This window comes from Zalophus californianus, chromosome 6, assembly GCF_009762305.2.
Source record: "Zalophus californianus isolate mZalCal1 chromosome 6, mZalCal1.pri.v2, whole genome shotgun sequence".
NCBI lineage: Eukaryota > Metazoa > Chordata > Mammalia > Carnivora > Otariidae > Zalophus > Zalophus californianus.
In genome coordinates, this window is record NC_045600.1 from 126,511,829 (window position 1) to 126,528,470 (window position 16,642).

Genomic DNA, 16,642 nt, shown 5'->3' on the forward strand with positions numbered 1-16,642 from the left:
TTGTGCCCAGCTCTGCGTGGCTTTTCTCACCCACGCTCACCTTTCCCTCTCCTATTCTTCGTTCCTTTTTCTATGGCCCAACCCAAACCCTCTCTTAGGAGAAAGGGTCCTTTCTCTTTCAACGTTAGGAGGTAGGGAAATTGAGAAAGGCAATTACAGGGTTCTCTTTGGAAGGCTAGGAGAAGAAAAATAGCTAAGAAGATCACTGTGCTAGTTTTAAAAACATAACAGCTTTGGGGCACCTGGGTGGCTCAGGCTTAGTCAGTTAAGTATCTGCCCTTGGCTCAGGTCATGATCCCAGGGTCATGGGATTGAGCCCCGCAATTGGGTTCTTCGCTTATTGTGGAGCCTGCTTCTCCCTCTCCGTCTCCCTCTGCCTGCAGCTCCCCTTGCTTGTGCTCTCTCTCTGTCAAATAAATAAATTTTTAAAAATCTTAAAAAAATAAAATAGCTTTATTAAGCTATAGTGCACATATCATAAAATTCACCTTCCAAAGTAATACAATTTGGTGGTTTTTAGTGTTTTCATAGATGCGCTCAACCACTAATTTCACAACATTTTCACTGCCCCCCTAAAAAAGTACCCTGTACCCCAGAGCAGTCATTGTGCATTCCCTCTAGTTCCAGCCCCTGGCAACCACTCATCTACTCCTGTCTACAGATTTATCTATTCTGGACATTTCAATGGAAGGAATCGTAACAGTATGTGGCCTTTTGTGACTGGCTTCTTTATCTTAACAAAAGATATTCAAGGTTCATCCGAGTTGTATTGTAGCATTGTATCCCTTTTTAGGGCAGAATAATATTCCACTTAGGAATATACCACATTCTGTTTATGCATTTATCAGTTGACCAACATTTGTGTTGTTTCTACTTTGGGGGCTATTTTAAGTAATGCCATTATGAACATTATTTTTTTTTAATTGATAAACTTTTAAAAAAGATTTTATTTATTTATTTGAGAGAGAAAGAGAGCAAGAGAGGGAGCGGGAGAAGCAGACTCCCTGCTGAGCGTGGAGCTTGACGTGGGGCTTGATCACAGGACCAGGAGATCATGACCTGAGCTGAAGTCAGACACTTAACCGAATGAACCACCCAGGAGCTCCGCCGTTATGAACATTCTTACACAGGTTTCTGTGTGGGTATATATTTTCATTTCTCTTGGGTTTATACCTAGGAGTGGAATTGCTGGGTCATATGACAACATTTGGAGGAACTATGATTATTTCCGTGCGTTCACCTATAGAATGAAAGTTCAGTCCAGCTTCCTTAACTTACTACTCTTTCCTGCCTCGTACTTCGAAGTCCTCATTAAAACAAGAAAGGTGCATATTTTTCTATTAGTCAGCTGAAATCATCCCCCAGGTTGTTTGCGGGTTACATCAGGTCTTACTTGGCATCACAAAAATTTACTTCCATATCATGAGATTTGAGAGAGAAGCATCGGAATTTTTAATCAAATGCTATGTTGAAGCTCACTATCACATCGTGAGGGTGGGGTGCCAGAGATTCTGCTTAGACTATCCTTAAGCTCACTACTTTCCAGAGCAAACTATGTTCTTACCTTGGTAATAAAGGAAAAAGCAGGTGAGCAGGTAAGGACAGAATTCCTCCAGGTGAGAGCAGAAAGCACAGAAAGCCTTTGGACCTTTGGAGCAAAGCTTCAGAAAAAAAGACTCCACTCTCTTCCAGGAGCAATCCCAGGAGAGGATCTCGCTGTGCTCCCTCAAGGAGAACACGCCATCATACACCAAATGCAGGAGCACCTGGCTCACGTTGAAATCCCTCAGTATCCTCTCTCTGTAACTCATCAGTATTTCTGAGAGCTGCTTGTTTCTCGCCTCCTTTTCTCTCTGTGCTGTTGACTCGCAGTAATAGAACCACGAGCTGGCCCCTCCCTCCCCCATCCTATATAGAGCGGGTGAAATGTCTCCCACCGGGGCCTGGGTGCTCGGCGGCCCCCGCAGGCAACGTCCGCACTGCATGGACATCTGGAGGCAGACTCACCTACTGTCTGGCATTATTATAGATCTGCGGGGAGAGGGAAGGCCTCGGATTAATCCCGCATGCTGACCCGCGTGGCCCTAAGAGGATTGTACTGCACTGATTAGCCCCTTGCAGCCGTTAACTTTAAAAGATGAAGAAACAGTCTGGCTACCGCCTGTTCCATTGAAATTCTTCCTCTGGGCCCCAGGTGATCATTTCCCCCTTGAACTCCCCCAAATGGTTGTTTTTAATGTTATGAACGTAACACGCTCACCATCTAATTGCATGGTCTCATCACGATGTTGGAAGGGGTTTCAGGAACCCTGCGCTCATCTCTTCCCGCCCCCCCCGCCCCCAGTCTGGGGGTAGACTTCGCCTTGCAGTAAAACTATAGATGGTAGAGCAAAGTAGCCAAAGCCAGTGGTTGTTTAACGGTGTTTCAGTTTTATTCAACTATCTACTGAGTGCTATTTCTTCCTGGCATGGTTCTCTTCCTCCTAAGAAATTCAAACACTTCTATGTGATCACTTGGTTAAATGATTCAATCTTATGAATAACCCCTCTCCTCTGATCTGACCCTGGTGTCCACTTAATGAAGCCAGATTAGAAGAAGGGATTATTGCTGGCTCAGGGGAGGCCTCTGACATCAGTGATGCCTCACTGCAGATTCCACAGATATAATTCAATTGCTCCAAGCGAGCCTTCGTGTTTCCACCTGCCCGGAACCTCCCAGGCCCCGGAGTGACCGACCCTGGAGTGTCCCTGGCTGGGTCTGCAGGTGACCAATTCTTTGCTTGCCCATACTCTCTCTCCATCTGTGCATGGGAGTGAATTATGGCATTGGGGTCCTTCTCCTACCTGTATCATATGTGTCTTCCCTCTAAAAGTCACCCTAAAATCACCCCAGATAAAGAGGAATGATTTAAAGAAGCCCAAAGGTCTCTTACATTTTTCCACTTAGGAAATTGATGAAAAGATCAGTGGTTATTGTGATATTCAGTTTGGTTTATAGAAGCAATTAGATATTTTTCTATAGAAGCTGGGTGGAAGATTTATTTTTCAGAAATCAAAACTCCCTTGGAGTGATGTGATTGTGGTAACCACAGGAGAAGGCTTTTCCTGGCTTTGCTTCTGACCTCTTGTGTGACTTTGGGAAGCCCGCGTGCTTGTGTGACTTTCACATGCAAGCCGACCAACCCTGAGCACCTCTTTTATCAGAGGCTCACATTTCAGGCCACCATCCACCAGCCCTAATCACCCCTGGCCAGGGGCCAGATGACTAGGGACAGCTCCTATGTCCTAGAACCCCCCGAAAGTATGCAAACTAGCCACTCCTCAGCCTGCTTCCCCTGAATCGCCCAGGATTTTCCTGCAGAAATCACAATAAAGGCTGTCTCATATTTTCCTCCCACTCCTTCCACCTCCTGACCTACCCCGGTGCTTCCCCGTGTGGCCCTGCCTGGTGTGACACGCCCCTTCCACTTGGGATCGGTAACAAATGATCTTTTCTTTCTTTCTTGTTAAGATTTTATTTATTTGACAGAGAAAGAGTGAGAGCACAAGCAGGGGGAGCAGCAGGCTGAGGGAGAAGCAGACTCCCCCACTGAGCAAGGACCCCGATGTGGGGCTCGATCCCAGGACACTGGGATCATGACCTGGGCAGAAGGCAGATGCTTAGCCAACTGAGCCACCCACGCGCCCCACAAATTATCTTTTCATCGGTGGTGGTCTCTTGATCTGTTGGCTTCAATATACCTGAATAACAATGAACTCTACATTTTAAGACATCCATTGAAAGTACAAATCTGGGACTGGGCTGGGACAATATCACAAAGTGCTCTGAGCCCCATGAAGAACGGGGAAAGGCGGTGACAGAACCCAGCAACTTCTTCACTACCAACACTTAAGGTAAATGTGCCCCACGTTGAAGCTTGGGAGGGAAAGAGTGCCATCTTGTGGTGTGTTGTGGTCTCTCAGGGCATTTCTTCTTTCTTTTTAAGACTTTTTTTTTAAAAGCAGTTTTAGGTTATAGCAAAGTTGAACAGAAAGTACACAGTTCTCATCCCCCCTGACCCCCCCACCCACCCACCCACACACAGCCTCCCCACTGTCAACATATTCCACCAGTGGTGCATTTGTTACACTTATGAACCTGCATTGATACATTATCATCACCCACAATCCATAGTTTAGGGTTCACCCTGGGTGTTGTATATTTCATGGGTTTGGACAAATGTATAATGACACACATCCATCATTACAGCATCATACAGAATAGTTGCACTGCCATAAAAATCCCCTGTGATCCACCTATTCATCGCTGTTCCCCACCCCCAACGTCTGGCATGCACTGAGCTTTTTACTGGCTCCAACTGTCTTTATTTGGATGCCCACTTTGGCTGGTGCGTGATATAGAATAATGACGTGTAAGACAGCAAACTACCCTGGAGAGGAGGTGCAGATGGAGATTTAAAAAAAAAGTCAAGTAGACAAATAAAATAATTACAATATAGCTGGAAAAGAAGTTGAGGGAAAATGAGGGTAGGGTCTACCTTAAATAAAAAGCAGAGGAGGCACATAAGCTAAAACTGCCAGGATGACCAGAAGGCAGATATTACCGTGGAAAGAAGATGCTCCCAGGACGCGTAAAATTTCAGTGTCAGGAAAAAGTGAGGGCTCCGTGAACCAGTGGATGGGGCTGTAGGATGGGGGTCATGGGATAATATTGCGGAGGCCATCAGGAGCTCAGTCTTGCTTGTCTGCTAGGTCCTGATGAGAAATTTGGGTTTTCCTCTGTTCGCAAAAGGAAGCTCCTGAAGGCTTTACCCAGGGGAGGGATATCATCTGATGGATGGGTTCAGAAGCTGCTAACATTTTACCTTTTGCTTTGTCACTTGCTCTCTTTCTTTCTATAATATTTTTTTGTGAACTATTTGGACATTAAATTACATATATCCCTGTGACCTTTTACCTCTGAATAACATCAGCTTGTTTTTACTAAGATTGGAGATGTTCTCTTACATAGCTTCGGAACAATCATCAACTTCATAAATTCACATTAACATAGTATCACATTAGATATTTTGTCTATACACAATTCCTTTTCCAATTTTGTCTGGTTGATCTAATAATGCCCTCGATAGCTTTTTTAACAATCCCACCCCCGGTCCAACTTGAGGTTTTAAAATTTATTTTTTAAGTTATTTTTTAATTGAGGTGTAATTGACCTACAGTATATGGTTTCAGGTGTACAACATAAAGCTTCAGTATTTGTATGTCTTACAAAATGATCACTACAATAAATTTAGTTAACATCCATCCCCATACATAGTTACATTTTTTTCTTGTGAGAACTTTTAAGATCTACTCTCTTAGCAATTTACAAATATACAATACAGTGTTATTAACTACAGTTGCTATGTTGTACATTACATCCCCATGACTGATTTATTTTATAAATGAAAGCTTGTACCTTTTGACCCCGTTCGCCCCAAGACTGTTCTTAAAACAACCATATTTGCCCAGTTACTTGAGATACCACCTTGATCATCTACTATTTTTTTTTTTTTTGTATGAAGTTTGGTCTACTTTTGGACTTTCTTTTCTATTCTTTAGATATATCTGTCGATTCACGCACCAGTTCCATATTCTTCATGTTAGAGCCTTTGTAGTATGTTTTAATATCTGGCAGGGCTAGATATAGCTCCTTATAGCTCTTTCTCTTCATTGTTTTCCTAGTTATTCTTTTGTGTTTATTTTTTCATGTGAATGTTAGAATTGGCTTTTCTAGTTTCCTGAAAATGGTCACTGGAATTTTTATTGGGGTCACATTAGATTTATAAATAAACTGAGGGTGGGCTGACATATAAGGATATCGAGAAAGCCTAACCAAGAACAAGGATGTTTTCCCATTGGCTCAAGTCTCCTGTGACTTTCAGAAGTGTTTTAGGCTTTTCTTCATGTAAGTTTTAAGTACAGGCATAACTTATTTATTGCAATTTGCTTTTTTAAAAAAAGTATTTATTTATTTGACAGAGAGAAAGAGCACAAGTCGGGGGGAGAGGCAGAGGGAGAGGGAGAAGCAGGCTCCCTGTTGAGCAGGGAGCCTGATGTGGGACTCGATCCCAGGACCCTGGGATCATGGAGCCACCCAGGTACCCCTCTAGCTTTTTCATTATCATTATATTTGTTATGCTGACCTGTGATCAGTGATTTTTGATGTTACTATGACGGCAAACTTAACTGATAAATGTTGTGTGTGTTCTGACTGCCCCACCAACAAACTGTCCCCCTGTCTCTGTCCCTCTCCTCCGGCCTCCCTGTGCCATGAGACACAGCGACATTGAAATTAGGCCAATGAATAATTTTAATTAACTCCAAGTATTCAAGTGACAGGAAGTGTTCATTGAAGCAGCAAACTTGATTGTTGTCTTATTTTAAGAAATTGCCACAGCCACCCCAACCTTCAGCTACCACCACCCTGACCAGCCAGCATCCATCAATGTCACGGCAAAGTCCTCCATCAGCAAAAAGGTGATGACTCATTGAGAGGTCTGATGACAGTTAGCATTTTTCAGAAATAAAGTGTTTTTAAATTAAGGTGTGTACCTTATTTTTTATTAAACATAACGTTATTGCATACTAAATAAGCTATAGTATAAACATAAGTATTATATGTGCTGGGAAACCAAAAAATTTGGCTCGCTTTATTGGAATATTCTTTCCATTGGAGCAGCCTGGAACTGTACCTGCAATATCTCCGAGATACGCCTACATTCCTTGCTGCCTTATTTCTAATATTTTCTCTTTATTGCTCTAACCCTAAATGGGATTCTCCTATTCATTGTGCCTTCTGACTGGATATTACTTGTGTGTGTGAATACTATTGATTTTTGCACATTAAGTTTATGCTTCTTTTTTTTTTTTTTTTTTTAAGAGAGAGAAAAAGAGCCTGCCAGCAGGGGGTGGGGGTGGGAGGGGCAGAGAGAGAGGATCTTATGCAGCTTCATGCCCAACACAGGGCTCTATCTCACAACCCTGAGATCATGACATGAGCTGAAATCAAGAGTCTGGCGCTTAACCGACTGAGCCACTCAAGCACCCAGTTTTATACCCTTTTATCTGGATAAATTCTTTTTGATTTTGTGTTGGCTTTACAATTGATTATTTAGAATTTTCAAGGTGTATTATCATGTCATCTTGAACAGAGATAACTTTTCTTTCTCCCTTCTTTTTCTTTCTTTTTTTTTTTTTTAAGATTTTATCTATTTATTTGACAGAGACACAGCGAGAGAGGAAACACAAACAGGGGGAATGGAGAGGGAGAAGCAGGCTTCCCATGGAGGAGGGAGCCTGATGTGGGGCTCGATCCCAGGACCCTGGGATCATGACCTGAGCCGAAGGCAGACGCTTAATGACTGAGCCACTCAGGTGCTCCTCTCCCTTATTTTTCTGTTGTTTTCTCAGCCAGATTCCATCTACTTGTACCTCCATAGCAATATTAAATGATAGTGGAGTGAGTCGGCATCCATGTCTGGTTTGTGACTTTGGGGCAAATACCTCTGGGTCTCCCTCTTAAGTTAGAACTTAAGTAAAACTGTGGTTTTATGATTGAGGTATATATATTCATGTTAAAAAATATACACCCATTTCTGCTTTTTCACAAGCTTTTATTTATTTATTTTTTTAAAAGATTTTATTTATTTATTTGAGAGAGAGAATGAGAGAGAGAGGGTACATGAGAGGGGGGAAGGTCAGAGGGAGAAGCGGACTCCCTGCTGAGCAGGGAGCCCGATGCGGCACTCGATCCTGGGACTCCAGGATCATGACCTGAGCTGAAGGCAGTCGCTTAACCAACTGAGCCACCCAGGCGCCCTTCACAAGCTTTTATTAAGAATGGGTGCTGCATTCTGTCAAAAGCCCTTCCGGCATCTATGGAGTAATTATATGGTTTTTCTTTTTAGGCTAATGTGATGAATTACATTAATATATTTTCCATTATCAAATCATCATTGTATTCCTGGCCTAAACCCCACTTGATCACGACATACTGTTTTCTTTATATAGCGTGGAACCCTGTTCATTTTCATTAACATTGTATTTAAGATTTTTGCATCAGCATTCATAAGTGATGTTGATAAATTTTCTTTTTTAGTGCTCTATCTTTATCAGGTGTAGGTATGTTATACTGGCTTCATAAACAGTGTAAACATTTTTCTTTATTTTCCATGCTCTGTGACAATTTATTAGCACTGAGACTCTATGATCTTTAATGGTTTGATTGAGTTCCCCTGAAAATCATCCGGGCCTGATGCTTTTCATGGGGTAGTTCTTTGATATAACTTTACTTCTTCTATGGAAACTGGTATGTCTAAGGTTTCTATTTCTGCTGGGGTAAACTTTATATGCTTAAGAAATTATCCATTTCCTTCTGTTTTCCAAGTTTATTTGTAGGGATATAGAAAGTAGTGTCTTATAATTTATTAAATTCCTTATTATCAATAGTTATTTTCTCTGTATCTTTTCTCATCTTGCATGTTTATGCTTTTTTTCCTTTTTTCTTTGATTTTGGAAGTCGGTGCTTGTCCACTTTATTTTTCAGGGTTTGGGATCTTGGTTTACTAATCTGAATGAAGGATTTTCTGTTCTCTATCTCATGAATTTCTTCTTTTTTCTTTATTATTTTATGTGCTTCCTGCCTTCCTTTATTTTGTTATTTTTTTAGGTTTTGAAATGAGAATTTATTTATTTTCATTGTTTTTTTTAAAAGATTTATTTATTTATTTTGAAAGCGAGAGAGAGAGAGAGAGAGAGAGAGAGAGACAGAGAGACAGAGACAGAGACAGAGACAGAGAGTAGGGGGAGGGGCAAAGGGAGAGTGAGAGTCTTCTTTTTTTAAAATTTTTTGTTATGTTAATCACCATACATTACATCATTAGTTTTTGATGTAGTGTTCCATGGTTCATTGTTTGTGCATAACACCCAGTGCTCCACGCAGAACGTGCCCTCTTTAATACCCATCACAAGGCTAACCCATCCCCCCACCCCCCTCCCCTCTAGAACCCTCAGTTTGTTTTTCAGAGTCTATCATCTCTCATGGTTTGTCTCCCCCTCCGATTTACTCCCCTTTATTCTTCCCCTCCTGCTATCTTCTTCTTTTTTTTCTTAACATATATTGCATTATTTGTTTCAGAAGTACAGATCTGTGACTCAACAGTCTTGCACAATTCACAGCGCTCACCATAGCACATACCCTCCCCAATGTCTATCACCCAGCCACCCCATCCCTCCCACCCCCCCACCACTCCGGAGAGGGAGAGTCTTAAACAGACTCCATGCTGAGTGTGCAGAGCCAGACTCAGGGCTCAATCTCAGGACCCTGAGATCACAACCTGAACCAAAACCTTGAGTCAGTGGCTTAAGCCACTGTGTCACCCATGTGCTCCTTCATTGTTTTGTTTTTATTGACACAGATATTAGGGTTATGAATTTTTCTTTCACCATTGCTTTAAATGTATCCTGTAGATTCTTATGTGTATTTTCATTATCATTATTTTATTTTATTTTTTTAAAGATTTTATTTATTTATTTGACAGAGAGAGACACAGCAAGAGAGGGAACACAAGCAGGGGGAGTGGGAGAGGAAGAAGCTGGCTTCCCGCTGAGCAGGGAGCCCGATGTGGGGCTCGATCCCAGGACCCTAGGATCATGACCTGAGCTGAAGGCAGATGCTTAACTACTGAGCCACCCAGGCACCCCTCATTATCATTATTTTAAAGAAATTCTGTGATTTCTTTGTTTTTTCTTCTTTTACGAAAGAGTTGTTTAATAGAAGTCATTTCATTTCCATGTGGAAGGGCTTTTTAAAAAGTTGTTTCATTTCTAATTTCCAATTCCATTGCATTGGGATCCAAGAGTGGTGCATGTATATTTCTAGTTTATTGAAGTTACTGAGGTTTTCTTTAGCTGCTGGTATAAGATTAATCTTTGTGAAGAATGTGTGTGTGCTTAAGTAGCTTTTGATATATATGTTAACCTTTTTATTATATTTTGGGAGGGTCTTTTACATTCTTACGTTTGTATGTGTATACTCGACCTGTCTTGAATGAATAGTGTGTAAAATTTTCCTATTATTAGTGTGTTTGATCTCTTTCTCCTTGCAATTCCTGAAGTTTATATTTTATGTAGTGCTGTGTAGTTTGCCTCATATATATTTATAATTGCTATATTGTCATTGCAGAATGTGACTTTTTTTTAAAGATTTTATTTATTTATTTGACGGAGAGAGACACAGTGAGAGAGGAACACAAGCAGGGGGAGTGGGAGAGGGAGAAGCAGGCTTCCCTCTGAACAGCAAGCCCAATGCAGGACCTGATCCCAGGACCCTGGGATCATGACCTGAGCTGAAGGCAGACGCTTAATGACTGAATGTGCTATTTTTCACATTATAAAGTGTCCTTTGTCTCACTGAATGCTTTTTGGCTTGCTTCTTTAGTATAAATATGTTCTAAATATTGCATGGGGCATACTTACACCCCCAATTATTATTTATCTGAAATTCAAATTTAACTGTGCATCATATATTTTATCTACAATGCTAAATACAGACAAGTCCTAGAAATAAGGATCATTGCCAGTACCCAGACTGTGCAAACTAAATATCAGTTCTCACTAAAAGCAACTAGGCATGGCATCTTGGGGCATGACAGATCCTGCGTGTACAGATGAGTCTAGAATATTTTATCATACCAGAAAGAAAGGCAGCAATGAAATGTCTCAGGAGTCAGTTTGAAGAGGCTTCTACTCCACAAGAGTGCAGAGACATCTATAAACCAGGCTCAAGTTTTTTCCTCCTCAGTGAACTGGTGATATAGAATTCCCCATGAGGCCATAGGAGCTCTGGCCCTATGGGTGATTGTGCAACTAACTTGTGCCTTTAGAATCTGTTTGAGCTTGACCTTATGTGTACCTCTTTATTGATCATAGAGTGCTACTATACATGCCTAAATTTAGGGCTTGGTGGGTCAGACAACACCTAGTTCATGATGGACAGCTTAGGTAGCTTGGTAACTTGATGGTCCATGATCAAGAAATCAGTCTCCAGGGGCACCTGGGTGGCTCAGTCGTTAAGCGTCTGTCTTTGGCTCAGGTCATGATCCCAGGGTCCTGGGATCCAGCCCAGGGTTGGGCTCCCTGCTCAGCGGGAAGGGCCTGTTTCTCCCTCTCTCACTCCCTCTGCTTGTGTTCCTTCTCTCTCTTTGTCTCTCTTTGTCAAATAAATAAATAAAATCTTAAAAAAAAAAAAAGGAAAATAAAGAAATCAGTCTCCACTGTGGTCCAGGAGCAAACCAGAGTTGCTTCTCAGAAATAAAAAAATGGCATGTTTTTTTCCCCACTCCTAAAGGACTATGACTGTGATTCCTTTATAAGTTCCATCAAAGGTTACATATATTACTCTTACCTATAATGGACACTTCAAGCACCATCAAATCTGTTGCATCATTGTGGTCCATGGGTAAAAGAGCTTGCATAGCAGCTTGACCTATTTAGAGCCTTCTGCTCTCACTCCTACTCAAAACTGTAGTCTTTTGAGTGACACAGTAATTGGGTCAGAGTAACATACATGCTCAAATGAGGTGTATGTTGTCTCCAAAATCCAAAAAGGACCCCTAGGCATTGTGCCTCTTAGTGAGACAAGTCAAGATTCAGCAACTTCTCTTTCACTCTGGAAATGACATCTCTAGATGCCCTGACCTACTGGGCCCTTAAAAGTTTCACTGAATGGCAGTCTCCTGCAATTTTTAATTTTAGGATTTATTTTCCTCCCAAATCTTTCATGTGCCTTCTCAAGGTGACTGTAGTATAGTTGACCCTTGAACAACACAGGCTTGAAATGCATAGGTCCACTTATATGTGGATCTTTTATTTTTTTATTTTTTAAAATTTATTATTATTTTTTAAACATTTTATTTATTTATTTGACACAGAGAGAGGGAGATAGTGAGAGAGAGAGAGCACAAGCGGGGGAGCGGCAGGCAGGCAGAGGGAGAGGGAGAAGCAGGCTCCCTGCTGAGCAAGGAGCCCGATGCAGGACTTGATCCCAGGACCCTGGGATCACGACCTGAGCCGAAGGCAGCCGCTTAACCGACTGAGCCACCCAGGCGCCCCATATGTGGATTTTTAAAAAAATAAATACAGTAGAGTACTGAAAATGTATTTTCTCTTCCTTATGATTTTCTTAACATTTTCTTTTTTCTAGGTTACTTTATTGTAAGAATATAGCACATAATACATATAATATACAGAATATGTGTTAATTGACTTAACATTATTGGTAAGGCTTCCGGTCAACTCAAGACTTCTATTATTCATAGTTAAGTTTTTGGGGAGTCAAAAGTTATATGCAGATTTTTGACCATACAGGGCATAGGTGTCCCTAACCCCCCGTATTGTTTAAGGGTCAACTGTGTTTGTTATTTCCCGCTCACCAAGTAGAATCAGCGGGGTATTATTCACGATAGGACATTGGCGTGATGTCTTTGAAATGGAGCAGCAATCAAAGTCCTTGTGGACTAGATTATGACGTAAAGCTAGAGAGTCCTAGGGTGAAACGATGAATGTATTGCTTGTCTTGGCAACTGAATGAAAACTGCTTTTGAGGGCCTTTAACTAATAGGCATAAAGTAAAAGCATTAGCCAGATCAATAGCTGCATATAAGGTGCCAGAGATGATGCTGATTTACTCCACCAATGAGAGCATATCTGGAAGAGCAGCTGCTACTAGAGTTGCCATCTAATTAAATCTATGACAATCCACTGTAATTCTTCATCCATTTGCCTTCCCTATAGGCCAAATAGGGGAGATAAATGGAGGTGTGGTGAGAATCACCACGCTGCATCTTTCAAGTCATTGAGGGTGGCAGTAATCTCTGCAATTCCTCCAGGACTATAGTATTGCTTTTGGTTTACTATTTTCCATGGTCGAGAAAGTTCTAGTGCCTTCCACTTGGTCTTTCCTACCAGAATAGGAAAGTGGTTCCCTTTCTGGGGTGAGGGAACCACTGTGGATATTCTGCCAGTTGCTGAATATGTCTGTTCAAATCCTGCTTTCTGAAACTGGGGAAATAACCGCAGTAAACTGAGGAGCTCACTATCAGGTAAATCCTAGCCCGAACCTGGAAACAACCCAAATGTCCAACAACAGATAAATGGATAAACAAATTGTGGTATAGCCATATAATGGAATATTACCAGGGATGGGTGAGGGAATGAACAACAGATACACCCAAAGACATGGATAGATCTCAAAATTATGCTGAATGAAAGGAGCCAAAAAAACAGTACATGGTATATGATTCTGTTTATAGAAAACTCTAGAAAATGCAAACTAATCTGTAGCGACAGACAGCAGATCACTGGTCGCCTGAGGATTGTAGGTGGAGGCTAAAGAGAGACAAATTACAAGGGAGCCTGAGAAAACTTCGGGGGCTGGGGAGGGGGCTATGCCGGGCCATAGCATTTGACAATACATGAGTCATGGCAGAATGGGAGGAGCAAAAACCAGATGGCAGCAGGTTGAGAAGTGACTGGGAACAGTGAGTCAGTATAACTCTGTCCAGAAGCTTACCAGGGAAGGGAATAATACAGTGGTTTCAGTGCCATACGTAATGGAACTTCCTCCTGGGAGCTGTTTGTGATTCCAGTTAGCTTACTCCAACTAGATGCCCCCCTCAGCCCCTGGAATGCGGATCTGCTCCCAGAGTGGCATTCATTCGCCTCTCTACCTTTCTAATAACTGCCAGCCTTTATTTTCAAAGCAATTGCTCTCTAACTTCATCAGTCTAACTAAGCTCTCCCATTTTGGAATTCTGAGGGCATTTATTATCTCTTTCTCATCATAGGACGTGTTCAATTCAATTTCACCAATGTTGAAAGGCACCATAGTGTTAAGCACATAGACGCTGGCATCAGATTATCTGAGTCTGAATCTCAACTCTGTCATGCAGTGGCTGTGTGACCCTGGTCAAGTTGCTTAGCCTCTCTGTGCTTCAGTTTATCCATTAATTTACCAGACATAATAAGAGTACTTTTTGCTATAAGTATTATAGTAGTATTTATAAAGAGCTTAAACCAGCGTTTGCCACATTCTAAACCCTAAGAATGTTAATAAAAATCACTTTGTGTTCCTATTACAGGAAGGTTCATGCTCACAGTTACGTGGTATACAGGGATGTCTGCGGCATTTGCCTTAACCTGGAGTGAGGAGCTAGCAATTGCCCGTCAGCTTTAAATTTTCTTAGAGATCTTCTGTGCCTTGGCCCAGCGGCCTCTGCACTTGGTCAGCTTTGGCATGAAAGCCAAAGATGGTGGACTCTCAATAGTCACTTCTCAGAACCTAGCTGCAAGTTGGAAGGATGGTGACTGCTAGAATTCACGAGAGGAAAGACAGAGCCACGCTGGGAAGGGAGATGTTAATAACCTTCCCAAGATTTTGGACACTTTGCATTTCAACCACCTCATGGTGATATTCATGGCTAGCCCTGAAGGCACGGTCTGCCTATTCAGGCCCCACGCCACTCTCCACGCCCTGACCACCGCGCGTGCGGGTACCCAACCCCAGCAGCGTGCCCAGCCTCAGCCCCACCCCTGCAGTCACCGCCCCCCCGCCTCCCCCTCACCCCGCCGCCCCGAGGCTCCAGAGTATAGTCCCCGCCCTGCAGTGTGCCTCCTCTGCCCTTCTCTGTTGCCCCGCCTCTCCTCCTCGCCCCGCCTCCCCGCGGTTTCTATGGTCCCAGCTTGCGGTGAGCCCCGCCCCTCCTCTCCTCGTCGCCCCCTCTCCCCGTCAGTCCACCTCCCTGCGGCTCCTATAGTCCCCGCCCCGCAGTGAGCCCCGCCCCTCTCTCCTCGTCGCCCCGCCTGTCCACGACGCCCCGCCTATAGCCCGGCCGCCGCCGGTGCCTCCAGCGCAGCGGCTGCTACCTGAGTGGCGTCGGTGGCCTGGGGAGCCGGCCGCCATGGCGGCGGAGGCCCTGGCGGCCGAGGCCGTGGCTTCACGCCTGGAGCGGCAGGAGGAGGACATCCGCTGGCTGTGGGCGGAGGTCCAGCGCCTGAGGGACGAGCAACTGAACGCGCCCGACCGCGGCCAGGCCGAGGGGCCGTGCCTGACGCGGGAGGTGGCGCAGCTCCGGGCGGAGAACCGCGACCTGCGCCACCGCCTCTACCGCCTGCGGCTGTGCCTCGCCGAGGAGCTGAGACAGCAGGCGCCGCTGGAGAGCGCGGCGCGGGCGGCGGCGGCGCAGGAGGAGGCCCGGCGCGCGGCTGCCGGCGCGCAGGTAACGGGGCGGCAGGCTCGCTGCGGGGAACGGGGGCGGGTGCGACTAGAGCCCCGGGCGGGCGGCGCCGCGAGCTGCGTGGTGCACGGGTGGCGGTGGTCCCGCCGGAAGGACGGGTGCGGCCGCGGCGCGCTGCTCTGTGCACCTGCTACGGCCTGGGGAACCAGTGAGGCGCCTGGACATCCCTCGGAGCCCTGTCTTTCCAGCAGTCGCCAGACTGACTTAACGGTGTCATTTCTCAGCTCTCCCAGTAAATTGCCACATATTTTCTTCAGTAGCAGAAATAGCATTTTCCTTTGTTTGAAAAAAAATGCTGGCGTGTTTAAAACTCACTCTTCTTTTCTTATCAGGAAGACCAACAGCTACGTAAGTAAACTCAGCCATTTCGTCTAATGAATGGCTGGTTCTGAGCTGTTTACGACAGGTGGTTTTTGGGGTTTTTTTTGTTGTTGTTCACTCGTTGAAATCTGTATATTTAGCGTTATTATTAGAGTGTTTTAATATTTTGGGCCATTGAAGGACAGGTTATCGTCGTGTAACATAATACATTTTATGAAGTTTAAAAGATTTCACAGACTGTGGGGTGTTCTTGAGTTCTTTACCAAGGGTAACTGTGGTGCACTGGCAACATCTTCCTAAAATAGTGTATTTACAGTGCGGAGGCAGCTACACAACCATTTTCCAGTGACATTATGTTTAAAGTTTAGGGGAAAAAACTTTAGAGAGCAAAATATGTTAAATGTACTTAGCAAGAGTGTGTGAAAATGCACAGACAGGAAGGACGGAACCCCAGAAAGTGAGTTGCCCATCTAGAGTTTTAGGTGGTGGTCAGGGAAGCCCAGCCTCCAACGTGGGACACTTGCTGATTGCTCGCTCCTCTGTTGTGTTCCTCTTTCTTGTCATTGGTATGAGTTATTTATAACTTACCTTTATTTCTCAGCCTCCTTCCAGTCAAACCCAAGAAAAGAACACTAAAGCAAAGGAGGATAGCAGGCCTGAGAGCGAGGTGAGTTGTTGCTATGGAACTAATGTAAAATACTACCTGTAATTTAAATATGTTGATACAGTTAATAGCCCAGATTTTAAATTAAAACATAATTACTAATTAAATTATGACACTAGTAGTATATTCAAAACCTTGCAAGCCTTAGCTACAAGATGTCTTAACTTTGAGCTGAGCTAGCCACACAGCTATCTTTAAGTGCTTCTTTGTCTATTTAAGTTGAGATAGCAGGGCTTTACTTTTGTGTTAAGGAAATTAGCTACCATATCAATCATGAAAACAAACCAGAGTAGGTTTTGAGGATAAACACTTGGCAGGAGCA

The 16,642-nt window shown here is 43.5% G+C and overlaps 1 protein-coding gene across 7 annotated transcripts in view; it reads left to right on the top strand.

The window, feature by feature from the left end:
• Window positions 1–14,909: 14,909 nt before the first annotated feature.
• TARS3 (threonyl-tRNA synthetase 3) overlaps window positions 14,910–16,642 on the top strand; it is a 76,642-nt gene continuing 74,909 nt past the window's right edge. For all 7 annotated transcript variants that reach the window (XR_003515810.2, XR_003515809.2, XM_027571315.2 and 4 more), the window contains exons 1-2: window positions 14,910–15,317; window positions 16,258–16,323. Coding sequence is in view for 5 of the 7 variants with exons in the window: in XM_027571315.2 (XP_027427116.1) it covers window positions 15,000–15,317; window positions 16,258–16,323 (384 nt within the window). In the remaining 2 variants the exon portion in view is untranslated. The remainder of the gene's footprint in view (window positions 15,318–16,257; window positions 16,324–16,642) is intronic.